This window comes from Talpa occidentalis, unplaced genomic scaffold, assembly GCF_014898055.3.
Source record: "Talpa occidentalis isolate TD23 unplaced genomic scaffold, MPIMG_talOcc4v2.1 talOcc4.9, whole genome shotgun sequence".
Lineage (NCBI taxonomy): Eukaryota > Metazoa > Chordata > Mammalia > Eulipotyphla > Talpidae > Talpa > Talpa occidentalis.
The window spans coordinates 113,913,437-113,925,553 of record NW_023605305.1 but is presented as its reverse complement, the minus strand read 5'-3'; the positions used below and the strand labels follow the sequence as shown (position 1 = coordinate 113,925,553).

The 12,117-nt window shown below is 44.7% G+C and overlaps 1 protein-coding gene across 1 annotated transcript in view; it reads right to left on the bottom strand.

The window, feature by feature from the left end:
- The window catches only part of PDE4DIP (phosphodiesterase 4D interacting protein), a 155,343-nt gene that overhangs the window by 120,882 nt on the left and 22,344 nt on the right, over nt 1–12,117 (bottom strand). Inside the window, exon 2 of the mRNA XM_054690876.1 lies at nt 3,588–3,643. Within this exon, the coding sequence (XP_054546851.1) occupies nt 3,588–3,643 (56 nt within the window). The remainder of the gene's footprint in view (nt 1–3,587; nt 3,644–12,117) is intronic.

The following is a 12,117-nucleotide window of genomic DNA, read 5'->3' as shown; positions in this document are numbered from 1 at the left end:
ACATTACCAAAAAGTGACAGAGCCAGTGCCCTCTTCTCTCCACCTGGCCTTCGGAGTGTACGCAACCAGCGTGTTATTTTAGTGGGGAGGAGAATTGTAACAGCGGAAAACAGGCACAGGGGCAGGGATACAGTCATTCCACTAGCCAAAGAAAGTCCTGCCCTGGGAAAGCTAAGCGGCTGCTAACCTGTCCTGCCTTTTGGAAGAAACACTGTGAAAGAACAAGTCAGGGCTTCCTTCAAGCACACCTTGACCTCAGACTCCTTAGACAAGCACACCTTGTTCTCAGACCTCAGACTCAGGTGGGCTTGGAACTACAGATTTAGACAGAAGACAGAAAAACACATCCTTGTGTGTGTGTGTGCTTGTGTGTGTGTATAAGAACTGGGGTGTAGGCCAGAGGCACAGGGGTGGGGGTGGTGAGGATTCACCAGTGACAGAGTGGGGAGCAGAACAGGCAGACTGACTGAAATATACTGTTGAGGGGAGCAGTGGGCGAGGCAGGAGAGGTCTGCTGCGCCATGGGGGTAGCTCCCTGGCCAGCCGGGGATCGAACTCATGCTGCAGTGGTGATAGTGCCGACTTAACCTCTAGCCACCAGGGAGGCCCGAAAAATACATCTTTTAAGGAAACAGTGAGCCTTTATTATTGAACAACTTAAAAAAATCAGAGTGATAACATCTCAACACACTTAAGTCCATCGTATCAGAGCAAGTAAGAGCACAAGGGGCTCCTGGGGTGGGGGTGGGGGACTCTGTGCCTCATTGAGAAAAAATGAACTCAACATAGACAGACAGAGGCCCAAAGGGGCCAAGAGGCAAAATGTCATCCCCTGTTATTTCCCCTCTCTTTCCCTTTCTCTTTTTCTTTTCTCTCTCCTTCCTTTCTCCCTTGTATATTCTTGGCAACTTTGTCAAAAATTAACTGACCCTATCCATATGCACGGGCACCAGAAACCCAGGGGGCTCAATGAAAACAGTCGAGTAAGAGAAATTAAACTGAGAAGCTGCCTCGCGGAAGAAACCATCCACAAAATGAAAGGCAAGCTGTGGGATGGGAGAAAATATTCCTTCCTCTTCTTTCTCTTTCTTTCTGCAAACTTGCCAGATAGAGCACAAAGAAATATCCCTAGATACTTCAATTTCTCAGAATGGCTTTTCAAATGCTCAGAAGAGAGCATTCTTTGCTAAAGAGAAAGGAAAATTTAAAGACATGGTGAAGGTGAACAAGGTCTGCTACGAAAATGAAGTGAAAACCTACAGCCCCCTGCAAGGAGTGGGTGGGGGGAGTAGAAGAGAGACAAGTTGAAGGTCCCAATGTACCAAAGAAGTTTCTCCTCCTTCAGCCATTTTCTTGTTTTGTTTTGAAAACCACGACCCCAAATCACAGGCGGCTATGAGGCCTACCTACTGGAGCTATTATGAGGACACTGAGAGAAATGAGAACCAACAAAGGAGCGTTTTAAAAGGCTATTGCTATGTTCTGGGGTAAAGTCTGCTCAAAAGTTGTTGAGGCTGGAAAAAAAAAAAAAACAAGAAGAAAAACAAAAAGTCTCAAGAAAATGATGGTGAAGAAAATAATGATGATAAACAGGTGGTTCTGTTAGGGGGAAAAGGCTGTCCTAAAGCTGATTCCACACAGGCTTTGTGGACTCCACCCCCACCCCAGGCCAAAGCCAAAGACACTGGGAACTCCACATCCCATCACCACCCAAGGGAAGGTGGCTGGGACCTGAGGGTGGGGTTAAGCAGCCAGGTTGGTATAAAGCCAGACATGTGGGCTTTGGAGGGGTCCCCCATTTTGGCTCTCCACCAGCTCACAGCGTCCGGCCAGCTCGGAGAGTGCCTTTGGGTTTCCAGGTTGGCGGATCGGGTAGGACGCATTAAAGACTTTATTTCCCTATTTTCTCCCTGAGTTGTACATTTTCCTTATTTCCTTTTCCCTTGTAAATAAACCTTTTATGAACCTTTTGTGTGTGTCTGCAGTGGAGTATTCATAAGTCCCTTGTAAGCGCGCGGGTGAGGACCCACAGCCAGGAACCCGTTCAATATCGGGGCTGTCCTATAACAGTTCCAGCACAGTTTTTTTTCTTATCTAAAAGCACTGAACTCCCCCTTATACTACTGATTCTCAAGAAGATATTGAAACATAAAACCATAGGATTTGTTTTTAAACTGGACGTTGTATACTATCTTTATTTTTATAAAACCAACACACTATGAAGTGTGTCTCTCAAGAGTTCTATCATTAATGGTGTTTTCAACAGCCACTGACTTGTTGGGTAGAACATGAGGGGTTTTAAATGGTGCCAAAATTTACAGCAGTTCTCTCAGTGCACAGCATACATTAGTTATAGATGGAGGTGGTATTTATTTTTTCATCTCGATGTGTTTGATTCAGCTTGTACAAAATAGTTGTTGTTCTGTTAATTGTATACCACTCTGTGATTGCAAGCAAATAACATTGCATCTGCTTGTTGATATTCTGATTGTTTGAGTAAATGCAAATTTTTTAATTAAAAGAAATTAGCAAGAATGATTTTGTCCTCTTTTATGTTCAATTAAATAAGCTATTAAATGGAAGAAAATCTGATAAAACAGAGCAACAATACACTATATAGTTAGTGGAATATGATAGAAAGAGCAGAGCCTTCGAGGCTTGGACTTGAAGTCTGACACTTGCTAATTGTGGGAATTTAAGCAAATCTCTTCATTTTTCTGAGATTTGTTGTCTCTATAAAAATGGAAATGACACTTGCCTCACAGAGCTTTTGAATGAGGTGGTGAAATAATCAATGAAAGCACCCAACAGGACATCTTGCCTGCAGCTGGCTTTTTCTCCACTCCCTTCCACTTTGCCCTGGTTAGTCCTTTGACCGTTAGCTCGAGATGGAGGATACTACTACTCAAATGAGTGTGGGAGACCCCTGAAGTTTGTAGATTTAACAAAGACCATTACAAATGCCGATTCTGAGTGACTCCCACAAATTAAAAACTTTTTTCCATGTGCATAAGGATCACCTGTGCTGGCTTGAAAAAGGCAAATCACGTGGTAAGGAAAACCCTTAATTGGTTAAAAGTTTTAGTGAAAAGGGGCTTTGAAATTCAGGTAGATCTCGATACTGTTGGCACAGTAATGATACGGCAATAAGAATACATTAATAATGATGATAGTGACAACGAGAATAATGATAATAACTACTAAGTATACTTATTCCTTGACATGCTCTGTACTAAGCTTTTCTCACTTCATCTCACTTGTGAGGTTGACACCGTTGTTTTATCCATTTTAATGGCATACTGGAGTGGAGAATGCATTTTAGTGGCAGAATCTATTTTAACTATTTTGCAAGTGTCTTTAATCTTGCAATTACAGGGTCATTAAAAGTACGAAGCGCTCAGGTTAGGTGTCTGTTGTGATTTACTTCACTGTGCTGGGAAGGTGCTACAGTAGTGGGCGCAAATTCGGAAATTCAGAAAAAAATCTGACGATGGCAGCCATGATGAATTTACACAGCCTATAATTCAAGGCAATTAGATCATCAGGTAACCAGTAAATTTTCAAGGCAGGGTCCACAGGCACCTTACCTGCTGCATGACTTGTTCTGGGCACCATCTCCCCATCATCCTCTGCAAAGTAGTCTCTGTGGAGAGAATCACAGGATGAATTAATAAGACACCACCCTGCACAGTCCCCCAGTTCCCGGGGCTGTGAAACATGTATCAATATGTTCTGTTTTCATTTATTTCTCTACACTCCAATTATGACTAGTGTTGAGTGACTAATGTTGAGTGCTGCAGATACACAAAAGCAGCCCTCTCCCACTCACCCCAAGGAAGGGTTCTTATCTTCACTAAGCACTTGTAGAGACAGGTAGTCGTTGACCAAACAATTCCACGTGGATTGGGTCACTGCTGTGTTCAACGTTACGAAGGAAGTAGACAGAACTCAACTAGTAGAGATACTCGGAGAAACTGAAAAGGGGACATGGGGACATTTAAACTGAGTTGGGGAGGATGTCAGTCAGGTGGAAACTAGCACATCCTGAGGGCACAGCAGCCTGAGTCAGGAAGGACCTCGGCTGATAGAGGGACAGAGCCAGGCAGTGTCACCAGAAGACCAGGCAGGGCTCAGGGTGGTGTAAAGACACAGCGTCTTATGTGAAATCACTGCAGAATTTTAAATGAGGAAATGAATGGTAAGCACGTGATTTAGATTTTTAGATAGCCATCATTCTGGCTTCTGAGTGAGACTGTGAGTAGGAGACACAGTGGATCGTGAAACGGGGAAAATGTTTAGGAAGAAGAATTGATGAGGAAAACTTGGAAAGCAAAGTACATTTAGTGGAAATGTTAAAAAACAAACAAAACCAGCAGGATTCAATGGCAAGAGGAGTATCTGTCCAACATAGTGAAGACCACTATAGGGAGCAAATGCTGGTGGGGGTATCTCAAAATATACCCAACAATTACCATGATTTGGGGCATGGTAATTAAGCTCCACAAATGTAGCAGTGAACAAAACAGCCAAAATGTTTGCCCTCAAGACCTCCTGAAACTCCTATTACAGAAAAGGGAAACAAGCAAAATGGATCCTAGCAACTGAGGACATGACTCTAAAAATAAATAACACAGGGAATGGGGACAGTGTGGAGGGGCAGGGGAGGGGCTGCAAAGCTACTATGAGAAGCCAATGGCGGGAGTGGGGAAGGCTCTTAGGAGGGGGCTCGCCCCGTGTTTGCAGAGCAGCAGGCGGCTGGAGTAGCCCGGCCAGGGTGTCTGGGCAGAGTGGGCTTCTGATGAGCAGAAGTGATGTCAGAGCAATAATGGGAGGCCTGGGCAGGGGGCCGATTGCATAAAGGCTTTCAGAACATCAAGAGGCATTTGGCCACTGGAGTCTCCTGAGTCATAAAGATGAGCTGAGTGATGAATGTTTTAAGAGGGCTGGCTACTGCTTCGACAATAGGCTGTTTGGGAGGGAAAAGCACAAACAAGAGCTCTACAGAGAGATGCTTTCAACATTTAGCTTATTCCTTAAACCCTGGGCTACGCCTAATTAATTCGTTTCTCCAAAAAGAAATCTGTAGACACAGATTTCAAAGATTTCTCTATTTAAAAGCCAGAAGACAGTCACAGGAAGGCGGAGGAGAGCCTGACATTTGTTAAGAAACCACTGATGTTCCTTCGTCTCTGCCTCAGGCCTGAGTCTTGGCACAAATCTTCAGTATGTTTGTTCCAGCTGGACTTGAAGGTACCAGGCAGGGCATGCTGGAGTCCACACACCACCTGCAATCTTTGGTGTTCCAAAGCAGATGACCAGTTGTGGTTCTCCCAGGCCCTCTGCTTCTTTCTCTTCTCCGATCTCATTAAAACCCACCCCCAAGAGGTGAATAATGAGAGAGATAAACCTTTACTTGTGGATAACCCTCCCTGAGATCAAATAAGGGAAGAATATTGAACCCCCTCCCCAAGCCAGAACAATGTCTTAAATTCCTGTGGGGGAAAAACTGAGCCACTGCTGCTCATGCGCTGGATGGATTCCATTTTGCTCAGCCTGCAGACAAAGGCACCTGCGCATCTGCTGGCGGAAGCCAGGTCGGTTCCAAGTGAGCCAAGTTCAGCCCATTCAGCCCATTTTAATTGGTCTACACGAGATTGACCCACTTTTAACTTGTCTTGAAAAATGAGTGGGTCTAGACTCCTTGGCCTGCTCTCCCATATGGAGATAAAACCTGCCACCTTTCTGGAGAACCATCAAGTGTTCTCCAGTGCCATCCCTCTTTGTAGTCCCAGCTCATGCACTCATTTGAAACCCACCTGGTTCCTCACACGTCTCTGAGGCTGCCACCCTGGTGTAGACCAAGTGCAGGCAGAATTGCATTTCTGCTTTAAGACACAGTGCAAAGTAACCCACTGGTTTCAGCACACAAGTGTGATGAGAAACTATAAGTTGGCTTCTAAGCCACCGTTAACTTTGGGCTTCAGTGTCCTTAAATGCATGTATTTCTGTGGCTCCTTACGGTAGGTGTGCAATTCTCTTCCGATCGAGGCTCAACCACAAAAGCCATTTTAATACTTTCCAGGTATCTGGGGGACTTTCTAGACATAATCTCATCCAATCCTCCTTGCACTGAAGATTTCACATTCAGGAGCAGGTCACAACAGGCGGTGCACGCCAGCCCAGGACGCCTCACCCTCCCCGCCCACGCCCCCCAGCGCCAACTGCCTTCCTGGATGAATCGATAACCACCAGGGTAAGAAGGTCACTGTGGATGGTGCCGAGTTAATGGCTGTACTGTGGTCTCTCAGGAGGTTTTTTAAAAATCACTTTAACTCTATTAACAGCTCGAGTTTCCTCTCTGATTACCAGAGTGGCGTTCACTCAGCTACTCTGAAGGTTAGGAAGAAATTGGATGCTCCCCTGGGGAAGGGGCTCATGGGGAAGAAACACGGGGTACATGTTTAGGGATTGCAACTAGTGACAACTTCTGACAAATCAAAGTGCAGAGAGAACTGGAGTCAGCCAGAGACAGACTCCAAGCCGGTAGCCCGCGCCAACCCCCACCCTCCGCCACACGCAGCAGTAATATGTGGGTAAAATCTTCCATATTACCCAAACTTGGGGGAAAAACTTATATATCTTTGTGCTAGTTTGTGCTAGTTTCCTAAATTCAAGTGTTTCTAGATATTTTTAGACATCAGTCCATGGGTGACTGATGCTCAGCAGGCATACGGTGCACCTGGTAGCCCTGTCCCCATAGACAGACACGTAGTATCTTCCTCTCAAGATCCCTTCACCACCATTGTTCCTCCTGGTGTATAAATGAACAGCCCTCTCCCTCAATGAGCCTGATTCCTTTTTCCCTCTCTCAACAATCTGTCGATACTGATACCAATGCCACTAAAATTATGCTGATGAATAATTTGAAGAACCAAGCATTTTCCAAGTAAATCCCACCCACAAGCTGTTCACCCACTCAATTCTCACATGGCATATTACCCACGTTGCCTCAATTTGCTTAATAAGTAATCACGAAGATACTGGACTCAAACAACACGTCAGATGGCATTCTCTGACATCAGGAGCTTTTCCTACAGTTTTCCAGGGTGATTAGGTTGAGAACAGACAGAAGACAATGACCTCTTCAAAGCCCTCTACCTCGCTCTGATTCTCTGATTTTGTCAAGATGTGCTGATGATTTCTTCTGGTAACTTTCTAAGTATAGTAGCTTCAATGATGCTAGGGATAGCCAATTCAATTTTACTTTGCTTGAAAATAGGCCCTGACAGAGCTCCTTTCCAAGACGAACAGTCCAGGGGGCCCACAGTCTAGTCTCTCAGAACATTTGGGGAGGCGAAGAGATGTGGGTCCTTCTCCCCGAGCAAAGGGAAACATCACAAAGTGATGCAGAGGCATGATTTCTGTAAGGCAGCCATAGACTATCCTTTGCAAACTGCAAACTTGGTATCATTGCCTTGTCCTCTGGCCTAGTTAACTTGTAGAGCAGTGGCTCTTGTTAATGAGCCATATTACGCACGAGCAATGGCAGGACAGCGGTCACACAGCCACACGGTAACACAGCAGTTCAAGTCATTGACCATTCTGAACTATCAGCGTCCCAGGGCAGAAACAACCTCCAAACTACTTTTAAGGAGCTGAGACATGTCTTAGCCCCCTTACTTTCTTTTTTCACCTAATAAAATGATTAACCTGGCCCATTTCTCCCATATGGGTGGCCAAACTCCCATTGGGGTGGTTATTTTGGGGCTCCCTCCCCAGAGCTCTCACTTCGGTCTCTCCTGCCTGCTGCCTGAGGAGGCACAAAGTACTCCCCAGGGCCCTTATGAACTTCCTTTTTACCTTTCCCTTCCTCAAGCTGCTCTTCCCAAACTCTTAGGTTGTTTCAGCATCACCCAGCCGCCCCCCACTTCATCCCTCATCACCAACATAATGAACATCTTCAAGTCTGGGGACACAGGCCTTCTCTGGGAGCTAGCTTTCTGTCTTTCACACTTTGTATTTTATACAGCTTTTTAGCTTAAACAAAAATTCAGAAGGAGAAAAGACAACCTGTTATAACTAGAGAAAAATCTGGGCCTTGACAGCTATTTTTATAGTTTTTCATTCCATTTATAAATGCGTATTGAGAAGTGACTTACATGCCAAGCACTGGAAGTATAAAGGTGAAAGAAAAATATACCCTGTCATCAAAACACTGAGACTGCTGGGGGAGGCAGGCAGGATTCTAAGCTGCACCCCTTAGAAAAGTGAGATTTAAAACAGAGACCTCAGAACGTAAATGAGATGGCAATTAATTGTGTCATAACAGGGAAGGGAGCCTAGCAAATCCCCAGAAAACAGAGAACATGGATCCAGGCCTTGAAGGATGGTATGAACACAAAAGGAAACTGCCCGAAATGGGACAGTGAAGGGTGTGTTCAGAACTCTCATTCTGTTCTCTCCTGCCTGCTGCCTGAGTGGGCATAACTGCTCCCCAGAACCCTTTCCAACTTCCTTCATACCTTTCCCTTCCTCAAGTCATTCTCCCCGGACTCTAACCTTAGGAGCATGAAGGGAAGCCAAGGGGGTGAGCTAATTCTACATTTGCACATCCTTCCTCGAACACAATAGCTTTACCCAACCACTTAGAACCCGCAAAGATCATTCAAAATAATGTCAGCAACAAAGGATCAGGGCGAAGATTTACAGGACAGTGAAAGTGTCTACAGATACAGGCTGGAAGACAAGCTGGAGAACGGAAAGCAGGGGGCCTGGGAGTGGGGTGCTTTTAGGAGGGTAGAAAATACAAGTGAGTATCTTATCTTCCTTTCTTTATTACTATTTTGAAGCTAAAAGGTTCATTCTTATTTTTAAAAAATTAGGAAACATATGATTTAATTTACATTGCACATCTAATTAATGTCCTCCATAAAAGATAAAATGTCAGCTACTAAGCTCCGTGCAGCCTTCTCAAAGAGTGGGGGTGGTATGAGGGGGGTGGTATAACAGGGAGGCTGCAGACGTTTGCTGGTAATTGCAGTCCCCCTAGTATTAGACTCTGAATCAAGCACACATTTTGTTCTAATTTCCATATTCTTAAAGCTCATTTTACATGAGTTGCTAGATTCTGGTTCAAATGAAAGTAATCTCTCTAATGTTCGAAGATTTATTTTCCATATTTTTTATTTATATCTACATTCAATCTTTGCAGCTATAAAAGGACCAGAAGGGGAACTGTGATCTACTTTCGTTAACATGTGATGTGCTGGCTCTAGGAATTTTGAAATGGTAGGGCTTCAAAAACAGTGCCTACCTAGACTCAAAGGCATTACAGGTAACAATCTCTGACTGTCTGTGCACAGGAGCCAAGGGGAGAAGGGAAGCCAGTGACCCATGGTGGGGGGTTACTGGGGCTTTCGTGGTGAGCACAGGAGAGGGGTAGTAACATACATCTGAAGAGATGTGAACCTGCACCCCTAGATCATACCCACTGTTGTAAACCAATGTTCCCTTGATAGAAAATAATACAATTTTCAACAAATAAACAAGCATCATTACCACTGTGGACGAGTCCCACTACCCATCAACAATGCTGCCACCCAATATATTTGGTGCCCAGTGCTTGCCAGGCATTATTTAAGTTGACCCTCCCAAATTCCTATAAAGTAAATGGTTATCCCTACTTTACAGGTGAGGAAACAAGACATTTAAGAAGGATGGCGTGATTTGTCCAAGATCACAGTGCTAGTTAGTGTCAAGCTAGCTTGAACTGACCTTCAAAACTGTATCTGTGTGATTTCAAATATTTATTCTTCCCAAAGCACCCTATTCCTACACACCCCTTCACCCAGCGCCTCCTTCATACCTGCCTTGACTGCAAGGAAGTAAGCCCTGGAGGAGAGGTGAAGGAAGGTGGGCAGTGCTGCTGTGCAGAGGTGATGGGCGTTAGACTCAAATCCTCTGTGTCCTGGCTGTACCAGCTCCCCCGCGGCGGACACAGAAGACACGAGGATCTGAGTATTGGTGTAACAGAGGCCATGCGACAAGTGAATTAAAACCCTAAAGGGGAAGTGGCAAGTGTGACTTTTCCTGTATGTTCTATACAAACAGTGAGTCACCCATCACTTTATACTGTCTTATTTCTACCCAAATTTCTCCAAATATCCATGTCTTCCCTGAGCCTCTCATGTGATTACACCAGCCATTGTTCCTATTAGCCAAAGGCAACCAACTGACAGGCAGGAGTGATACAAAGGAAAAAAAAAAACAATCAAAATCGTAAAGGCCATTGGTGAACAGCTTCTTCTCAAATCTTTTCTTTAAAGGCCAAGAGAGACACGGAGTATATGTTCCATGTTCCAATATTGCCAAATGTCCCTCTCCCCCATTTAGCACCAGAATAAAAAAAAAAAAAACATTCAAATGCAAATAGGGGGAGAAATCACAGATGCAGAGAACGAGGCTATTATATAATAAATGCAGTGAGATTATAATTTTTTCTCTCTCCAGCCCTATCATTATAACCTCTGCAAGCCAGAATGCGTAATTGGCAAAGACCTTCAGAACAGAGAGAGCAGTCCTTGTGAGTTTCCCCCTGCACGCTGACTCCATGTGGGCTGCCTTGGCACTGATACAGTAATATCCACTTTTCTCCAGTACAGACTACAATTACAGCCTCCACTCACCGCAGTCTATTCACTGGGCACCACCACAGCCAACTCTGGGAGGCAGTTTTCTGGAGTGCGGAGTCCTCTACAGTGACAGGGACTGCTAAACATCACTGCATCTGCAACAACTTTGAGTTTTACAGTCATTTTTGCTCCTGCACTAAGTCTTCTTTCTTAAAAGAACTAACATGGTTCTTGCTGCTATCCTTCGAGGTTCAGAAAACAAACACCGGACACCATAAAAAGGCAAAGGCAGTAGGAACAACTGTTCTCACTTTTCTCTTTGAGGTTATCTAATAGATGCTCCTCTCTCTTCCCAAATCAGCCAAGACACTGACAGCACCTTCAAACAGACATGAAGAGAACCCGCTTGGATTCAGCCCCACTGCTCGGGCATGGCGTGTGGTCTCCCCAATCACTTCTAGAGCTGCATGGAGCTGTTTGCTCCTCCCCGGGCCATGCGTTCTGTAGTTCTACGTTTCCACTGACCAGAACTCACAAGGCGCTGCTTCAGTGTAACTCGGAGCCCTAGACCAAGCCTCAAGAAACGGGTGATCTTTGTTCCCTCTTATCTACCATATTCTCACATCATCTTTCACTGTTTCTTTTCTTTATGTGTCCATTTGTAAAGGTTGGAAAAATGACATGCTCCTTCTAGGAGCTTTAGGAGGGAGAAAAGTATATAGGGCAAAACAAAAGTAGTTTTAAAGTGTTACCACCCAAAGACAATTTCAAATAAGATTTTTGTGCATTTACTTTTCTTTGTTCTATAAAATAGAAATAACGCTGGGCATGAAATTTTTGTCTTGCTTTTCTTTATATTATTGAAATAAAAGTTTTGGGAAATGTATTTTGGGGGGAAGAGAAAGAGGGATCGGAGAAGAAAGAAGACTTAACAAATGGCAGACCTGCTGAAGAGCAGAAAGAATGTCTGTCTTCAGACTCGGTGTGGTTTTATCATGTACTAAAGCAATGCTTGTAGAATCCTAGAGGATATCAAGATCGGCTTTGGGTGACCAAGGGTTGGGGATTGTTCAGGCTGCAGATTTGAAAGCAGAGCTGAGAATGATTCGAATGGTTGACCCTGCGGTCTGGGTTCAGTGGGCAGATGAGTAAGAGCAGATGCCTGAAGATGGGGAACAGTGAAGGAACTGAGGTGAGGAGCCACAGGTCTGGCCTCCCTAAAAAATCTTCAGATAAGTGTTTCCAAGATGTCCCAGTAGGTTTTTCTGAATCCTGTCACCTTGGCATGTAGAGCTAAGGTCAACAGAGGCCTTGTGGATCTGAGGAGAAACTGTCACCATAACTGTAAAGCACGCAGATTACCCAGATTTAGGGTCATCTCCAGAAATAAGCTCTCTATTGGAGAAACCTGTCTGAAGGCAGGGCAAACATCTGGAGGCCCTGAAGGCAGGGCAAACAAGTGGTGTCCTAGGAAGCCACCCCCTTC